The 20265-nt window shown below is 37.0% G+C and overlaps 1 protein-coding gene across 3 annotated transcripts; it reads left to right on the top strand.

Moving 5' to 3' along the window:
- The first annotated feature begins 1655 nt into the window (after positions 1 to 1655).
- On the top strand, positions 1656 to 19580 carry LOC121321645 (perilipin-2-like). 3 transcript variants are annotated; one of them, XM_041260655.1, is made up of 9 exons: positions 1656 to 1761; positions 2257 to 2294; positions 2764 to 2959; positions 4199 to 4281; positions 5322 to 5586; positions 7646 to 7767; positions 8338 to 8466; positions 9681 to 9971; positions 19133 to 19580. In XM_041260655.1, exons 2-9 carry the CDS (start codon positions 2265 to 2267, stop codon positions 19256 to 19258), a joined length of 1242 nt encoding a protein of 413 aa, XP_041116589.1. In that variant the 5' UTR covers positions 1656 to 1761; positions 2257 to 2264; the 3' UTR covers positions 19259 to 19580. The 3 variants fall into 3 exon arrangements, with proteins under 3 accessions (XP_041116589.1, XP_041116580.1, XP_041116584.1); XM_041260646.1 differs by having other exon boundaries at positions 7646 to 7830; XM_041260650.1 differs by lacking the exon at positions 19133 to 19580 and having other exon boundaries at positions 7646 to 7830; positions 9681 to 10774.
- Positions 19581 to 20265: the final 685 nt, after the last annotated feature.

The raw sequence follows: 20265 nt of genomic DNA, 5'->3' as shown, positions 1-20265 counted from the left end.
ACTTTTAGTAGTTCCTAGAAGTTGTCTAAAACCAGGAAGTACTATATAAAAGCAAATGGAAAATTACACATGGGCATTATAAATACCATATGGGGGATATTGAAATTGAAGAAGGAATCTGAAAAAGATCTAGGAGTTTATGTTGACTTAGAAATGTCTTCATCTAGACAATGTGGGGAAGCTATAATAAAAGCCAACAAAATGCTCGGATATATAGTGAAGTGTTTAATTTAAATTAAGGGAAGTAATATTAAAACTTTATAGTGCATTAGTAAGGCCTCATTTAGAATATTGTGTTCAGTTCTGGTCACCTCACTACAAAAAGGATATTGCTGCTCTAGAAAGAGTACAAAGAGGAGCAACCATAATTATTCCGGGTTTAAAGGGCATGTCATATGCAGACAGGCTAAAAGAATTGAATCTATTCAGTCTTGAACAAATAAGACTAGGCAGTGATCTGATTCAAGCATTCAAAATTCTAAAAGGTACTGACAATTTCGAGCCAATGGAGATTAGATAAAGGGGCATTCAGAAAATAAAATAGGATGTACTTTTTTACACAGACAATTGCAGAAGTCTGAAACCAACTCCCCAGTAATGTTGTTGAAGCTGACACCTGGGATCCTTCAAGAAGCTGCAGGAGATTCAGGGATCCCCACCAACACACACCTTCCTCTCAATTCTCAATTGCGATGTGTTTTCCTATTGTCAAACAGAGGTACATTTACCATTAATTATACATCATTTTTTGCAAACCATAAATTATACATACTTTTTTTTGGGAAACTTAAAATGTTAACAATCAATTTTTCTAAAAAGAAAAAAACAGTTCATGACGAACAAGACAAAATGAAAAGTCCATCGCAAAGCTGCAATAGTAAAAAAAAAAAAAAAAAAAAAAAAGTACAACACCCAATTTATTGCATATGATAAATATTCGCATCCTATTTTCTTAATGACGAAAAAATATGACAAATTAAGTTTAAAAATATGAAAAACAGAATAATGTACCAGATTTGAATGTCCATGTCCGTGTTTCCTAAGCGTAAGTTGTTTAGACATGCGCGAGCAAGCGCAGTGCGCTGCGTGGCACTTTTTATCCGCGTACCTGAAATCACGAATTTACACTTTTAGCAGATGATTTTATCCAAAGCGACATACAGAAAATTAAACAAATGTATTTATAATACGAAAATGATATTGATTACACCAACATAATAAAGTTTAAGACTGACAAGATTGGCAGAATGGTGTGTTTTAAAACATTATACTTAAGTGTAACATGACCAAAACTTTGATCTTTCAAGATGTGTGAACCATACGTTAAAAACAAATGTTGAAATGCAGTATGCTGTGCTTGCTTGTTGCCAATGGAAATATGTAAGTAACTAGAAGGTTCTTATTATATGGCCTGTTCATCAATAAGACACTGTACTGGCTAGCCCAGCAGTTGCCTTTACACCCGAGTAACCTCACACACTGGGAAACACTCCAAAGACCTAGATTCTAGAAATGTTGCATAAAAAAAGAAATCCCCTTGTGACCCTTGCTCTACAAAAGAAATTGCCCAATCTCAGACCATCACGGTGGTTAAATTACGTCAGAATTACTGCTGGGATCTCGCGAGAGAAAGGCATTATTTACAATATAAAACACCTGGTGTGCAACTGCAGTATTATAAACGACATTAATACTTGGGAGACTTTCGGAGTTATTCTACAAGTACCTGCCGAACTAGTTTGTACGTCTGTCATTTTGCAGGTTAGTAAATGCATATTTATTTATTGATAGTCTGCCATCATCTTTTTAAACACGGTTGTATCACGCCTTTGATTTTGTTTTTTAAATAGCTGCACCGGTGTAACACCGCCTCTGTCAGAATATACTTTATTTTCAAGTTTCATTGTGTAATTGTTATTTTTTAGCATTATGATTTGAAGTTGAATTTTTTAATCTTTGCACGACTTGATGCTGCTGCTAGGGCTTCATATTCTTACAGACGCCGTGTTTGGTTGGTCATATAACAAAGTTGAAGGATAATATTTTATAACCTAAGCTAAAGAGCATTATTTCATATAATAACCGTTTAGATTTTATTTTTGTAATTCAACACATAAAATCACAGCATGATTTGTAATGTCTAATTGACTAATATTGCAGTTTATAAACGTATTTATACTTGGGGCGGGGGGGAGTAGGTTACCTTAATATATGAAATATTATCTTGATTCTGAAGTTCTGATTTATTTACTGTAGGTAAAACCATGGAGATGATGGTAGTTGAACCGCAACAGGTAAGAGATTTTTAAGCCTACCTGATCTTTTCTTTCTGGGTCAAGGGAGTATGAATGGTGGATGCTGTAGCGGACTGTTCATGATGTATTAACTCGTTTGGCTAATATTGAATGATCAATTTAGTTGAAATCGGTTGATATTATATAACCTATTTTCATTTAACGTGTTTCCGAAAATTAGGATGGCATTTGTATAATTCGGCAGTCGAGAGGAATTCAATGAAAGCACTGATTTTTAATTTTACTAGGCTGTAATTTGTACAATATAAAGGTTTATCAAACTGTAATGAAACTTGATCAGGCCATTCTTTTGCCCAGGTTGTTGTAGACAATGTCACACTGGCATTTTTATTACATGTATTGTCAAATTAGTTGAAATTTGTATTTAAAGTAATGGTATAGATATCTGTTACTGATTTTGCTGTTGAAGGCATGGGTGGCTTGTTTTTAATTGTTTTAACCTCCACAGAATGTTTTAGCCAGGATGGCCAGCCTTCCTCTGGTGAGCTCTACTTATGACATGGTCTCCACTGTGTACTGCAACACCAAGGAGAACCACCCCTATATAAAGTCTGTGTGTGAGGTGGCAGAGAACAGTGTGAAGACAATCACTTCAGTGGCCCTCACCAGCGCCATGCCCATCATCCAAAAGCTGGAGCCCCAAAGTAAGAACTGTTCTGGAATAGTTTTACAAGTTGCGCAGCTTTTATGCTGCAGTGTTTTCTTTTGAAATGTAAATGACAAAACTTGACAATACTTTTAAACTCTCAGATCCTGAATTTAAAATAAGTTGTGAATAAAACCAAGCAGGTTTTATCCCATTTCAATTTGAATGTGTAGGGTGATGCTAACGTAAGTGACAGTTAAGATAAGAAAGCAGATTTAAGTGTCTCCTGATGGCCACACTGTAAACAAGTTTTATAATGGCCCTGAAAATTAAATTGGTAATTTTAAATGAAACACTTTCCCTACAGCTGCTTCATTTTATTAAACTATATTCATGTGGTAGTGTTGGCTGTACTTGAGTCACTTTCCTGCTTCACACTGTAGCAAATGATATTGAAAGCAAACTAATCCGTGACCTGTAACTCCTATCTGATGGTGGGTGAACTTTTACCTAGTTTCTATTACATACTATTGCCACATACTTACTTACTTTCTTGTTGGCCTTTGGTCGACTTCTGAGTAAGAAAAGTTTACTTCTTCGTCGTTCAACTTGTCCCTCTGAGAATAGTTAAGCCGGTATAGGAATGTCCCTGGAAGCTGTTATGTACAAGATGTTTTGTTTTCAGTTTTTTACAAAAACTGTACCCTTGTGATTTGTTGAGCTCTGTTTCCCCATTTGTTTTAATCTTAGTCCTGGTATTTTTATTTCTTAATTGTTACATTGGCCTATACTTCAGTGATATAAAACCTATGGGTTTATGTAATTCTGACAAATTTCAAACTCCAATAAACAGAAGTCTAGTTTATAACTTAAAGGATCATTTTTATTTTTTTGAAAACCTTATGTCAAATGTTTTGGGATTTTCATTTAATTGTCACAAAATAAGCCACAGCATTAACTATACAAAAAGTTCAGTTTTGTAAAACTTCTAAAACCCAGTTTTAATATTTTTAAATGTCTTGAAATGGATCTGCTTTTGTCCTGTATCGTTCTTGCCACGAGACCTGCTGGTTTGCGTGTGTTTTGTATATTATATGGCTGGGGCAGATTATTGGCCCCTCGGTGATTCTAGACACAGTACTGTTTCATGCAATCCATGGCGCTTTCCCACAAAACCCAATCCGGTTTTGAGCTTATGTAATTGATAACCTATGTAACAGAATGGCTGTCCTTATCTAATTTGTTAAACTTGGGGTTGTACATGTAATCATACTTGAAATTCATTACATCTTTACAGTTGCAATTGCAAACTCGTTTGCCTGCAGAAGTCTGGATAAGATAGAAGAGAAATGGCCAATTCTTCACCAGCCCTCTGACAAGGTATTGTATCTGGTTGCATGCTGAACATCTGCTGAATCATACTGTAGATTAGGGCTATTCAGCTAGTTTTAAGGAGGGGAGTTAGGAGTAGGTGGGCTAGAAGTATTTTACTGTGGACATTAAAGCAATATAATAAATGTTATGTAATTTTAGTATAGTGAACAAGATTTACAGATTTTACCATATGAATAGTACTTTTAATAGAACAGTGTGAACATTTAATGGAGTATCATTACAAACCATTAAATGTATGACATGTTAATGTTATACTATATCTTAGTCTGAGAGTGAGAACTGTGTGATTTAATGTGGTTGTAAGGTAGTGATGTGACTGAAGAGTAACAATGCACACAGTTGTATCACACAATATTTGAGTGTGCCAGTTAAAACAAACCATGTGTCTTGTTTCTAATCCATGCCTGACACACATGAAAACTTGAATATGTGCAAGACAAACAGGTTGGTCCCATGGAATAGATAACAGTGGCATGTGGGGAAATCGGTGGAATCGTGTTTCTACCTTTTGGTTAATTTCCCAAATAATGACATTTGATGTTTCTGACTAAACTGTTAATCTCCTTTTTTTGTATAGTATACTTCTTAATGCCTCAAAACAATCTGAGTGCAAGATCGCACAAGAGTTTCACCATTGTGTTTTCTACTACTAGCTAGAGTAGAGAGCCATGTGTACACTTTCGAAATAAGACAAAAAAAACAAACTTCATAGCAGCACTAGTTTAAGTCACCCACAGAGTATGCAAAGTCGAACTGACTGGAAAGGGGCGGTGTGTTGTGCGCTACTTTGCTGAATACAAAAATAAGACATATCTTAAATTGCAAATTGATATACAATGTTGCACTTATATATTTTTTTCTCATTTTTAGTTAATTTTTTGCTTGGTTGTCCCTTGTGGGCCGCCAGTTGAAGAGCCATGCTGTAGATGCTGTTTTTTTTATATACGTACATATAATTTGGAGTGAAATGTTTGTTTGGACTATTTCCAATAAAAACTATTAACACTTTTATATATTCTGATAAGATTGTTGCAAATGCCAAAGATGCGGTGACAACAACTGTGACTGGTGCCAAGGAGACTGTGTCTTTCACTATCACTGGGGTGCTGGATATGACCAAAGGAGCCGTTCAAGAGAGTGTGGAGATGACCAAGGCGGTTGTGAATGGCAGTGTGAATACTGTGATGGGCAGCCGTGTAGTGAAGATGGTGAGCACTGGAGTTGACACGGCGCTGAGCAGGTCTGAGTCCCTGGTGGATATGTATCTCCCCCTGACTGAGGAAGAACTGGGTAAGACTTCTCGGATATTTAGAAAAACCTTGCTTTTTACAGGACTTTCATTTTTTTTTTTTTTACTACTGCCAGAGCCAGACGGCCATGGGTGATAATATGAGAATTAGGAGTATTTATCTTGTAGAACAAACTACTGTAAAAATTAAATTGGGAACAACCCCAATTATACATATAAGAGAACTGCATATGGAGGCAGTTTGTGCTGTCTGCTGTCTCATAGAGCATTAGTTATGCGTTGCTTCTCCTTTCCAGTTGTGATTTACTATCGCCTGTTTGAACTGTGGTTTTGCTTGGCATGTCAAATATGGGGCTCTGGTCAGCATTACTAGTCTGTTCAAGCTGGTACTGTTTGGAATGGAGCCTAATAAAGAAATGCTGATATTGTAAAAGCTTCTCTTCAAATTCCTCAGGAAGCTAATGATGCTTTGAAAATGGCTACCTGAATGTCATGGGTGATTAGAGACCGGGCAGTTTCATTTTTGTTAGTCTTCTCGGGCAGTCGGTCACGTTCCTGTTTGTGCACTCGGGCAGTCGTTTTTTTTTTTTTTTTTTTGGCAGTTGTTTTAATACGTCCCTATACTCAATTTAAGATGCAGGCCATATGACAACACATTGGGTTAAAATGCGTCTTAAATTTGAAATTCTGGTCAGATTTTTCTATATTTCAAAGGTCAGTATATACAGTCACCAATGAAAACCAACATAGATTTGTTAATTGATTAGCTTCTGTACCCTTTTCCCTGATGCGCCACCCTCTCTGGCATGAATCATGACTTCTTGAAATTGTTGAAGCTTAACAGTAAATCTCGTATTTTACCTAAATGCAGAGTTCTCTTGGTGGAACTGAAAGAAGATTCTGGGGCCATATTGACAAAGCTGACTTAAGTCTAAGACTGGTCATAAGTCGTAAATTTTGGACTTATCGACGAACAAGTCTGGAATTTTGCTCTTAAGATTTGCTGAAGGATGCTTAAGTCCAGATCTGCCATTTTTAAACTTTTTTTTTTTTGCCTCGTCTCGTCGGGTGATGGTATATGATTTATTTTATGAATTCAGATGAGAATTGCCCTAAGCAATTCTACCCTAAGACTGAATTGAAGCCAATACTGTGAACTGAAGCCCTAACAAATATTTTACATACCGATCCGTCTCCAACTAACCAAAGCAATGTAATTCCAGTTTTGTTGCGGGTTCTTATTTTTTTTTGTATTCCAGTATTAAATATGTTTTGCAATGTAGATCATACATAACATTTTGTCGGTTACAGTATTAATTAAATATGATATTAATCCCGACATTCAGACAATTGAATTGTCGAAAGCGCGGTTTCGGGTCGTGCTAACAAGCTCCCTTACTTCTGTGAAGGAATGAAAACTTGGTAGCATGAGTAGCTTTACAAGTGTAATACCAACTCCGTTGTAGTTTATCTATAGCAGTTTTTTTTTTTTATAGCAAATGTATTTCAAGCTTTCCACAGCTATTGAACACATCTACAACCTGTGTGTCCTACTACTGTTTCTTCCCCTGTTTTCTCCTCTGCCTGGTTACTCCTATTACCAGAAACTATATCCTGTTTCTAAAAAACGCTTGCATCTCATTAAAAACAAAGAACATCTTAAAGGGATACACACCTAAAAGCAAAAAGATAGAGATCCATTTTTTATATATTTCAACAAATATTCCATTAAATACAATACATAATTACATAACATTCTGGATTGTTTTTTTCACTAATTAAATGCGATAATTATAGAAGTAATTAATGAGAGCCTAAATAATTCAAAAGGTCAGTTTAATCGTATTTTTAAATAATTCTAATTTTAAATCAAGTTACGAAATTCTATTATATGCATTTTATATTTACATGACGTCCCATTTCCCCAAAGATTTTGTACTTTAAGAAGGGATTGTATTGTGTTTTCTGTGACAAATTGATTGGCAAAGGACTTTCTTAGTTTTTAAGCTGTCATTCTTATCCTCTTTATATAATTGGCTTTAATCCATTATAGAGTGGTTCTAAACTAATTGGTTTGTATGTGCTTTTTTGTTTTTACAGCCACGGAGGCCAAAAGTGTAGACGAAAATGAAGTTGCTGCAAATAAGCCAAGTTATTATAGAAGGCTGGGATCAGTTTCAACCAAGCTACGCACACGGGCTTACCATCAGGCCCTTGCCAAGGTATGGGACGCAAAGCAGCGGAGTCATGAGGTCATTTCGGAGCTTCACCACAATATGGACTTGGTAAATCCTGCTAGAAGTTGCACAGATTCCAATTTCTGATAGTGACCGAGAGCATCTAACTGGCGGTATGCATATTGAAATTATTGGAGTCTGTTTTGCATTCAATCAGATCCAGCAACAGAATGGCTAATCATACAGGTCCAAATTAAGCTGCATTGTAAAGCAGGTGCAGAGTTTGAAGTAATTCTACAAATGTAGTTAATTATACGTTTAAATGCCTATTTTGTCGTACGTTATACTTGTTGTATAAACCAAATATTCAGTGTAAAATTTGGGTTATTTCACTCATGAGGGTGATCTGTGAACAGCCCACTCTTCCTTCTGGGTCTTGCCTTCAAACACAGAATAACTTCAGTACTCCGTGGAGTATTGTCTCTCTCATATTCTGAATATAGTTTTTATGTAAAATCTGGATTTTTTTCATTTGTTCAGTTTCAGCCAAAATAGTCAATCTACCAACTACTTGTTTTGACTCATTTTGCTATAACCTTTTTTTGTCTTTCCTAGATTGCGTATGCAAGACAAAACATGGACAGTGCCAATCAGAAACTTCACAGTGCCCAGGATAAGCTGCATCTGTCTTGGCTGGAATGGAGGAAAAAGACAGGATGCAATGATGAGGTTCAAGATGCAGAGGCATGAAAATTCATTTTATTATCAGTTTGGCAAAAATAATCGTCCAACACGATTGCTCAAACATGATAAAAGCATTCTGAGAATAGAATAATTTGGCACCTGTATGAGCAGGGACAGTACATTTTAAAACTAGCACCCCTTAACCAGGGCTGCAGAATATGTGCGTGGCCACAGCACACAATGTGTTGCTGAAGGATTTGGTCGGGAGCAGACTTTAGATATTTGGAGTGTTTTTTTTATTATGTATTCTGCTTAGAGATGCATGTATAAAATCATGTTCTATGACCCGAGGGACCTTTTACAATATTTCCTGAAATATTGATATCTGATCAAATTGCAAGCAATTCATTCATCTCAATGATTGTCATAATGAATAAACATTATGACAAAAACGTTTGCGGTTGCGAAAAACGAGTAATAAAAGGCTTGTAAATATTTATGGCGTTACATTGTATTAACACGAGACAAAATGCATGTTCCAATGTTAGTCAGCTCTCTGATATACGACTCTCGGATACATGTCATTTTTTTTTTTTTTTTACTGTACTGATGTTAAACCAATTCCCATTCCTTCTATATAATGCACTTGCCTGTTGCATGCAGTTGTCTACTCCATCACCAGCTTTCTATACAAAGCCCATCTCTTCAGTGTTACAATTTATTTGATTATCCGTCATGGTCTGCGTTTCTCACGTGCGCAAATCTGTCTGTCTTTATTGTGCAATTACACAGTGCTTCCTCCTGGGTTTTTTTTTTTTTTTTTGACTCTGATCTAGTTGCAAGCGAGTTGACATGGGGGGGGGGGGTGCCTTATCAAGCACTGTATTCTGACTACTGACATTGGAAACAAACTTTGGCTTATTTAATAAACAAAAATATTAATTTTAATAGTGTTGTCTAAGATACAACCCACAATGCTCAGTCTTGTGTCCCCAGCTGGACCTAGTGTCTGGATGGTTTGTAGTCTGTGCCCAGAGGATTTTGGACATTCTGCTACCCTGCCCTTAACCTTAGTGCTGCATATCTAACTGCAGAGAATTTTTGTTGTCTTTTGTAATCTGTACCAGTAGTATGTTTTCTGAATGCACCTGAGTTTGAGACAGTGATGTCCTAGTCTAAAATGTGTGGTTTCTTTAGTGACCTTTTGTCATTTTTATTTTATAATAAACACTAATTGTAAAGACTTTTTTTTTTTTTTTTCTTTCCTCCAATAGCACATTGAATCTCGCACTCTTGCCATCACCCGTGGACTTACCCACCAGCTCCAGACGACCTGCCTTACCCTAGTTGCCAGCGTCCAGGGCTTACCTCGGAACATCCAGGACCAGGCTAACACTCTTGCACGCTCTGCAACCAACGTCTACCAGAACTTCAGCTCCGTCTCTTCATTCCATGAGGTCTCTGACACAGTCCTGGCCAGCAGCAAAGGGCAGCTTGCCAAAATGAAGGATTCTGTGGATGGTGTGATGGATTACCTGGTCAACAACACCCCCCTCAATTGGCTGGTAGGTCCCTTTTACTCAAGGCTGGTTGACACCCAGCTGCCTGAGCAAAATGGGGAAGAGAAGAAAAAGTCCAAAAGGGAGGAATAGGGGCCAGCATCTTAATACACCAAATGTAGAATTTGGTATCTAATATTTTGTTTGTTTTTTCTCCCCCATAAATGTGACCTCCTTTTTTAAAAAAAAAAAAAAAAAAAAATTATCCTGTTTACATTTTGGCACAAAGAGTAATGACCAGGAATTTTTACTGTCTCTGTAAAACTCTTGCTATTTTCACTAACCCTGATACAATCATATCTACTTGTTTTGATGATGAGGATCAGGATGTCCTCATTTTGGGATGCCTTTTGGAGAATATTTCTTCCTGAGCGCACAAGTTAGATAATCGTTTTAATGTTGTGAGGTAATCGGGGTTTGGTAATAACCATTATGTATATCACTTATGAGCACTTATTGATACATATTTAGCTTCACAGTGTACAACAATTTGAAAACCAGTTGGTTTCTGATCACTGAAGGCTTCTGATCCAATGTCTGTGTATTTATTGTCTTTTTTTCTTGGTAATGGATAGCTGTTTACCCAGATTTTTTTTTTTTGCTTGTTGAGTTAGCCTTTGGAAAGTTGGAAAGAAAATGAAAGCCTGAGCCTCCATTTTTTTTTTTTGGAGACTGCTATAAAATTCAAATTGAGTGAATTGAATTCTTTGCCAAAATTATGTGCACTTAAGTTGCTTTTGCTACTGCCTTGAATATGTATTTTGTAATTAACTTTATACACATTTATTCAATAAATACATGCATAAGCAGTTGTGTCATTGCGTCTTTTTAAAATGTAACTGTGTATAATAAAATATATATAAAATTACACACGTTATATAAATAAAAAAAAAACAAGCTGCTTACCTTTTTCCCCACTTGTTGAGTTCTAGTTTTACCTTTTAACTTTTTTCCATCTTTCCAATTGTCTTCAGTAAATCCACCGGAGCTGCTTGTTGTGCATCCTTTCCCTGCCCTGCTTCCCAGTAGTTGCTATGAAGCCTGTTTGCTTTTCGAATTGGTTGGCTTGCATGGGATTGGGTTTCAATATGACTTTTCAAATTGTCAATTTCTATCAACTAAAATGTGCATTTGCAACTTTCTTTTTTGTTTCACTTTTCTTGGTTTGTATTAGCCAGTGATATGTTGCACATCAGCATAATTCTTCATATCTACCCTTTTTATCAGAAATCAACATTCTTGATTCATGAAAATAGACTGTATGTAAAGAATGTTTTAATGTAAATTTCCGTCAGCCATAGGATTGCACTAAAGAACAAAGCATTGCTGTTGGTAAAGAAGTTTAATTTTTATTTTTCCACACATTTCCTTGGGGTTCAGGGGGCAACAAGGAACCAACTGCCTGTGCATCAGTGGTAATAAGCTGTTTTATATTTTATTTAGCTAGTATGTCATTCAGGTCTTTAAAGAAGTCAGAGTGCCCAGATGGACTAGCAAAACTCTTCTGTTAATCCATGTAATCCCTTATTCAATAGTTCACTGCCACTGAGTGTAATGAGAGAACCTGAATAAACCCTTCATTCTCTGTGGCTGAGGTCAGTGGTCCAATGATTTAACATTTGTATCTAATTCAGCTGAGCATTGAGCAATAACTGAAGTGTACAGGATTATGCCTGGGTTCCTCCAGGCTGTTTGGAGAAGGTTGTGTGCAGGTTTGGTTAAACGTTCCATCAAGATATTCCTTGATGGAATATTTAACCAAAGCCTAAAGTGTTACTACCTTAATCTTTCTCCTTCTTTCCCATTGCTAATACTGTCACAGTGAGCTTTGCCACAGTTGTGTGTACCCAATAAGGGACATTTGCCTGTTTGTTACAGTATTGAGTAACTGATGTAGGAGGTATATGTCAAGTAAACACTGTCATTCAGTGTACATACAAAAGCTATTATATATATATATATATATATATATATATATATATATATATATATATATATATATAATATATATATATATATATATATATATATATATATATATATATACATACACTACCGGTCAAAAGTTTTAGAACGCCCCCATTTTTCCAGTTTTTATTGAAATTTAAGCAGTTCAAGTCCAGTGAATAACCTGAAACGCTACAAAGGTAAGCGGTAAACTGACAGAGATTAAAAAAAGTTTAGGTTACCAAAAACTGAAAAATAATGTACATTTCAGAATTATATAAAAAGGCCTTTTTCAGGGAACAAGTAATGGGTTAACAACTTACAGCTGTTTTGCAGCAATGGAAGTAAATTAAGCCTTGAAAGTTGATGCTAACAATTCCTACAGGTGTCCCAACTTTTGTTGATTACTTACAAACCCTCTGTCTGTATAAAAGCAGTGTTGGAACAGACTGTGTTACTACACCCTCTTAAGCATTATTTGGACAGTACTGTACTGCAGGAGGTATTATGTTGCTATCATAATGGTGAGAAAAAGGCAATTAACAAAGGAAGACACAGACCATTATAACCCTTAAGAGTAGGTCTTTCCTTTAGAGAAATTGCAAAGAAAGCCAAGGTGTCAGTGAGTACAGTTTCCTACACCATCAAAAGGCACTTGGAAACTGGAGGAAACTCTGACAGGAGGAAGGTCTGGCAGACCCAAAGCCACAACAGAATCAGAAGACAAGTTTCTGAGTCAATAGCTTGCGTGACAGGACAACAGCTTAACACTGGTCAAAGTAAGCAAGTCTCAGTTTCATCTGTGAAGAGAAGACTTCGAGCTGCAGGTTTGTCAGGTCGAATGGCAGTAAGAAAGCCATTGCTAAGATGGCAAAGTAAGAAAGAGGCTTGCCTGGGCCATGAAGCACCTCCAGTGGACTACTGGAGACTGGAAGAAGGTCTTGTGGACCAATGAATCAAAATTTGAAATCTTCGGTTCATCATGGAGGGTTTTTGTACGCAGTCGAGTAGGCGAAAGGATGGTTCCTGTGTGTGTGTGTGTGACACCAACTGTCAAACATGGAGGAGGAAGCATGATGGTCTGGGGCTCTTGCTAGATCCAGAGTCGGCAACTTGCACAGAGTGAGTGGCACCTTGAACCAAAACGGTTACCACAGCATTTTGCAGCACTATGCAATACCCTCTGGTATACGCTTAGTTGGTCAGGGGTTCATTCTTCAGCAAGATAATGACCCAAAACATACCTCCAGGCTATGTCAGAACTACCTTAGAAGAAAAGAACAACATGGTAGGCTTCAAATCATGGAATGGCCAGCAGTCTCCAGACTTAAACCCCATCGAGCTGGTTTGGGATGAACTGGACAGCAGGGTGAAAGCAAAGCCACCTACAACAGTAACACATTTTGTGGGAACTTCTGCAACAGTGTTGGGAAGAACTTTCCGAACAATATTTGATTTCCATTGTAGAAAAAATGCCACGAGTGTTCGGCTGTTATTTGCAAAAGGTGGCTACTTTGAATCAAAAATTGATTAGATTTTGTTAAACAAAACGATTCCATGGTTTATTTTTTTTATCTCCAATTGTTTATTTGTTCTATGCTTTAATTTCGGAGTACATTGAGACATTAAACTGTGTAAATTTCAATAAAAACTGGAATAATTGAGGTGTTCTAAAACTTTTGACCGGTAGGGTATATAAATATGTTTTTTATTACCTTAAAAAAGTAATAAAAACCATTGCTTTGTACACAGGCAGAGACAGCATAGCGACAGGGGGTGTGAGCGTGGCTGTGGCCCTGTGTGTGTGTGTGCCTTTATTTTACAGCAAGACCTTATGTACCATGTTTAAAATAGAATATCCCAGTGAATTAACTACCAAACAAAGGATGCCAAATAGCAGTTCAAGTTAAAATGTTTTGTTTAGTCCTGAAATAAAAAAAAAAAAGTAGCACAAAGTTGACAACGCATTTTATTTTCATTCCTCACCATTGCCGTTTCTTCACAGTAAACGGTGGCCATCAACCAGTTATTCATGTAAGAACATGAGGTTTACTTGTGTGTTTTTGTAGCTGAAGAAGCAAACAACTGAAATGTAACACTTCAAATAAAACAAACGTGAAAATGGCGTTGTGAAGGGGGTGGGGGCAATCCGTTTTGGTTATTGTTTATTACATACCACATAACAAAGTTGCTATATAAAAGTAAATGCCTACCTACTGTTTTAAATAGACTGAATAACCCAAACGATCACATAGTAGACCTATTTAAATCGGAAAGTATAGTAGCAACCCGGCCAACTGAAAGGGACTTTGTTGGACTTTTTGTTTGTGTGTATTGTTAGGGTTCAGACCACAGTACCTAGCTAGGGGGAGGTGCGCTTGGTCAGCCCGGAATGACGCAGGAGAAGCAGGGCAGTATAAATACCTGGGACGCAGGGGGGAGAGAGAGAGCGAGATAGCATCCGAGATGGATAATAAGGTTGACTGACCAGAGGAACAGTGTGAGAGAGGTTGGGAGCCTTTGTTATGGTTGGGGAGCATGTAAGGAATGGGGGAACTACAGTTTTGCTAGTTACATGGGATTTTGTTGTTTTGGTGGCGTGGTCCTGGCCCAAACGGGGAATGTTAGAGGTAATGAGTGCTTCTAAAGGGTAAACTGCTGTGATTTAGTTCTAAAAACCTTGTCTCCAATGTCACACATCCTACTGGAATTTAGGGTTGTCGCAGTATTTATTGGAGCAACCTTGTGCTGAATTATGTAATGTAACTAATGCAATTCCTTGTCAGTGTATTTTGTTTTATCCTTTCTACAAGAATGCAATATTTGTGTCTGTCATCTAAGCATTTGATATGCCATCAGTATGGTTAACGAGGTTATGTTTGAGGTGCAAATTAAGCAGTACAAAATTCTCCTCTTATGTGTTTGGTTGTTGACCTGAGATTTCGGTAACTCACAAATCATACACACCTATATGGAGCGCCATTTGTGCCAAAACTATCCAACCATTAATTTTGTCAATTTTGTTTGTCAATTAATGAATTGGTCCATTTGTCCATAAATTTGTCAATTCATACTTGTGTTAATTCATCTAGTAATTAAATTAATTTGCAAATTCATTAATACCAAATGATGTACAGACTTTAGTGTGAAGTGTTTGTTCGTGTTTGTTACCTTGCAAATTTCCAATTAACCAGACTAAATTCCCTGCAAACTTCCAACTGTCAATCTCACACTGTGTGCTAAATACTGCAACCTTTCTAGCCAATGGGAGCGCACACTAATATTTTAACCAATGAAAACCCAGTCTCACTCAACTGCTTCAGCCAATAATATTGCAGTTTATTAGAAAGGATGTTTTCAAAGTTTCTTTCAAACAAGATACTAGATTCCCGCTGATTTTCAATGAAAACTTCCGTCTCACTGCACACAAAGCACTGTGGTATGAACAGAAGTCTCCATTGAAAATCAGCAGGAGTCTAGTATCTTGTTAAATAAATCTTTTGAAATGCCATTTCTAATAAATTGTAATATTATTGGCTGAAGCAATTTTGAGTGACGCTGGATTTTCATTGGTTAAAATATTAGTGTGTGTTCCTATTGACTAGAAAGGTTGCATAGTGTGAGACTGACAGTTAGAAGTCTGTTTGGGAAGTTCGTCTGCTTGATTGGAAATTTTGTAGGTCAAGCGCCAAGCAAACGCTTCACACTAAAGTCCGTACAGCCTTTCATATCAATGAGATGATAAATTAATGAGTTATTAGATGAATTAACAAATTTATGGATGAATTGCTGGACAAATTGACCAATTAGTTTACAAATTTTATTGGATGGATAGTTTTGGCAGAAATGGTGCTCCATACACCTATAAAGACAGATTTAATAAATAAATAAATAAACCATACCGCAATATCGTTAAATCCTGCATTGTTTGACCATATAAATAACATATCTACTTGTACGGCTTGCAGGCAAAATGCACGGTATTCTATTTTTCCTCGTAGGTGGTGACATGGGACGCGGAGATCATGTGACATGGGTGGGTTGGGAAGAGTGTGACAAGTTGAGATGGTGTCGACTGGGCTGAGACTCAAATAGTTATCCGCTTACAGTAGGGTGGACAAACATAATTTCTGACTTAATTAGAAATAACTACTTTTGTAAAGCAGTTTATCTAACTTTTTTAAACATCTGAAATAAAAAACACAATTTTAAATATGCAAAAAAAACTTTTTTACACATCAAACCTCACTTTAACTTTCATAGAGCGGCCATCTTGAATTTTATTTAAGTCTGCCGAATTTGTGCTTTCGTAAATAAAATTGGTAACACATTTTATCGATAAATTATGATGGGACCCACAGGATCACTGCCTATTCCTGCAATGCCAAAGACTCAACAACTGCCTGACATTGGGTTATTAAAGGAAGTACTAGTTACAGAATGTTTAATTGAATTAAGTCTTTATTAATGTGTTATTACCACTTGCCTTTTTGAGTGATAAATAACACTACCTAACACAATTTTTGTTCTTGGGTAGTGTTATTTCCTAATTGCTTGTGCCTCAAAAGTATAGAAAATGGCTATTATTCCCCAAAAACTTTGCTTTTGTGACCAGGACAGTGATATTTTGAAATGTACCTATTTCCAATGAGAAAACGGGTGAATTTGTGTTTTTTTGTTCATAGTCAGAAAAAAACAACATATGAATCCAAATTAACATGTATTTATACTAAAAGTAATACAAAAATGACTACAGAAGATTTAGAAGTGAGTAGTTTTTCGAGATTTACGATTATACTGTAAATCACTTTCACGAATCAGCCCCCAAATGTAGTCTCCCAGCATGTTCTTGTTATACTGTCCTTGGTAGTGGCGTTCAAAGTCCAGTATATCCTGGTGGAAGCGCTTGCCTTGCTCCTCCGAGTACGCTCCCATGTTCTCCTTGGATTTATCAAGATGAGCATCAATGATATGGACTTTGAGGGACATCCTACAGCCCATTGTGCCGTAGTTCTTCACCAGAGTCTCAACCAGCTCCACATAGTTTTCGGCCTTGTGATTGCCCAGGAAGCCCCGAACCACTGTGACAAGCTGTTCCAAGCCACTTTCTGCTTACTAGTGTGCTTCTTGGGGAATTCATTGCACTCCAAGATCTTCTTTATCTGTGGTCCGACGAAGACACCGGCTTTGACCTTTACGTCAGACAGCTTAGGGAAGAAGTCTTGAAGGTACTTGAAGGCTGCCGACTCCTTATCTAGAGCTCTGACAAATTGTTTCATAAGGCCCAATTTGATGTGCAGTGGTGGCATCAGCACCTTCCGGGGGTCCACCAGTGTCTCCCACTTGACGTTGTTCCTCCCCACAGAGAACTTGGTCCGCTGTGGCCAGTTCCGCCTGTCGTAGTGCGCCTTGGTGTCCCTGCTGTCCCAAAGGCAAAGATAGCAGGGAACCTTGGTAAAACCGCCTTGGAGACCCATCAGGAGTGCCACCATTGCAGCCTCTTGATGCCATCTCAGAAAAATGCAGCTATGTATCCACTTAGGCAGCTGGAACTAAACTAAACTGGTGGGCTTAAGGCCCCTGTATTTATACTACTATTTATATTACTGGAAAGTTCTAGAAAGTTCTAGAAGTTACTCCAAGTTTCCTCAGCACTGAATCTATCTGGAATGTTCTGGAAAATAGGTAAATTTCAAAATATCACTGTCCTGGTCACAAAAGCAAAGTTTATGGGGAATAATAGCCATTTTCTATACTTTTGAGGCATAAGCAATTAGGAAATAGCACTTACTACCCAGGAACCCAAAAAAAAAAAAAAAAAAAATTGTTACACGGTGTAATAAACAGCATTTACGCGCCATGTATATACATTGGTATCATCAGGTGGCGCTTCAATTTAAGATCCGTAGCGATAGTGTGGCACATCAGCATTCTTCTAATGTGCACAGCAACCGTACGCATGTTGTTCCAGCTGCTGCAGCCGTATTAAAATACCGCCTATCCTTTTAGGAGAATGGTGTAATTAAGTCACGTGACACATGACGGAAAAATAGGTTTGTTTTATTACAGTGGCATTAGTTAGCCATGTGTGTTTTTATATGTAATATTTTTGTGTTCAAGCACACATTTCAGTAGTTAAACAGAAGTACGCAAGGTAGTGATAATCTACTATAAAAAGAAAAAGAAAACAGAAATGAATGCAGCTCAAGATTGTATTTCTCTGTTCTTACTGGTAAAACAAGGAATGTTATAGCTAGCTATTTGCTCCTTTTTTCGTAGTCAAAATTGATAAAGTAACAATTATCTACCAATGATGTGTTCATTTTTAGCGTGTGTGAAATCAGTGTTAACATTTTATGACAATCTCCCTGACAGATTAAATTAACATTTTATAGACACAGAGTAAACGTAATATCCTGTTAGCTTGTAAAATAATGTTTTTAAGTTATTTAATTTTACTTTTTGGTCTATAAACTTTTTTTTTTAATTGTATCAACGTTCTGTACTGTTAGGTAGTTGTACTCCACTGTCCTATACGATTTGTACTATGGTCCTTGTATGTAACTACATGGGGCGGTACAAACCTTAGTCATCTATCATGAAGCTCTGTAGCAATGGTTTCCCGCTTTATGAAAGATACTAAATGTACATGTTGAAAAAATCTAATACTAGAAATTAGGTACATGTTAACTCGGTGTCGGTCATATACTGCTGCGTAAGGTATAAGATAAATGCTGCTGAATAAAAAAAAAAAAAACTAGTAGGAAATTAAGAGTTTTGGGTAGCAAAATACTACCAAATATAAGTTATCTTCGAGTGCTCGAAGCAAGTTCACATGCTTAGCCACGCAGTATATTAATCTCACATCACACACAGCTCTCTTGTCATTGCCTTTTTAAAAAAAAAAAAAAAGTGGCGCAAATTCTGGTGAGACGGTAAGAAAGTGCAAGGTATTTGTCATTTATTGTGAATACGAACATCTGATTTTTGTATCCGAATACATGTAAAAAAAAAATAAAAATCGTTCGGATATTTGTCCCAGCACTAATATATAGATATAGTAAGATGCAAGCAAATGTTGGTATTGGTGAAGAGGTGTATATGCTGCCCCGCCCCCGCCCCCCCCCCCCCCCCCCCCCCCCCTACTTTTTAAGACCCAGAAAAAGGAGTTAATGAGACCACCTGTGTTACCCTGCCTTTTTTTTCCTTCCAATTAACAGGTACCAGATTTCACCATCACAGACTTTTCATCTGAGCCTGACGACCTTCCATACGATGTAGAGTATGACGATGTCCAAAACGACAACTACTCCAATGCAAACGGCCCCACGCAGCTGCCTATGTAGAATATGAACAAAGCAGTCCGCTGTTGCATGAGATGTTTAATTTTGTTATTTCAATTTAATTTGAACTCTGGAATTTATCATCTTTTTTGTATTTTGACGTTTTGGTGTGTTTCTTGTACAGATTTTTCTACTTCAGATCGATTTGAATGTAAGCACTTTGTTAATTATGGTAGTTGGTGCTTCTGTTTTACAGTAGTTGAGACCACTGGAGCTTATCCCATGGTGTGAAGTGTTCTGGAAATGCCTTGAAATAAAACTGTTTCTTGTTAATGTGCAAGAAGATATCTTTGTTTGACTGTGGGTGGCTGTTTTCTTTTTAATGCTATGCAATAAAGGTTTAAAACCTGGACACTGTCAAATCGTGTGATTCCTGGCGTTTAAAAGGGGAATGTCAGAATATGAATAGATCCAGTAAAGGGAAAAAACGTAATGAAGAATATTTTGTATGACCATGACCACCTCTATATTCTGTTCCTGCGGGGACCATTCAGTGCTGTAATGATTCTGTTTCCATAGATATTCATATCCAACTTGCTATAGTGAGAAAGAAAATAATGCCTCTTCACTGGAATAGCAGTTAACCGTGCCCTTTACATTTTAATTTTATGTGGTGCGAGCCATATATTCATGAAAACCCCCATGATTTTTTTGCGAATCGCACAGATTAGTACTTTAAAAATTATAGCATTACAATTCTATCTTTCTTGATAGGCTATTGAGTATAGTTCTGTTTTCCTGCTGTTTACATGAAGGATTTGACATTTCACCTGACTATGCTAATGATGAGGTGTTAAGATGTTCTGTGTCAGGAAGAATCTAATCTTGTCATATTCGGTTCTAAAAGAAGGTTTGCACATCTGAGGATGTGGAAAAAGCAAAGTGTAGTCATTGGTGTGCGTGAGACAGTCCCTACTAATTGCTGCCAACTAATTCCGCTGACTCTGGCAGCAAGGAACATCCGAGTATGTACGTTTGCAATTCAGTATTTACATTTAGCTTCTGCAGGA

The sequence above is a fragment of the Polyodon spathula genome, chromosome 1 (assembly GCF_017654505.1).
Source record: "Polyodon spathula isolate WHYD16114869_AA chromosome 1, ASM1765450v1, whole genome shotgun sequence".
NCBI lineage: Eukaryota > Metazoa > Chordata > Actinopteri > Acipenseriformes > Polyodontidae > Polyodon > Polyodon spathula.
Note: the sequence above shows the minus strand (reverse complement) of the source record. Positions and strands in the feature narration are given on the sequence as shown.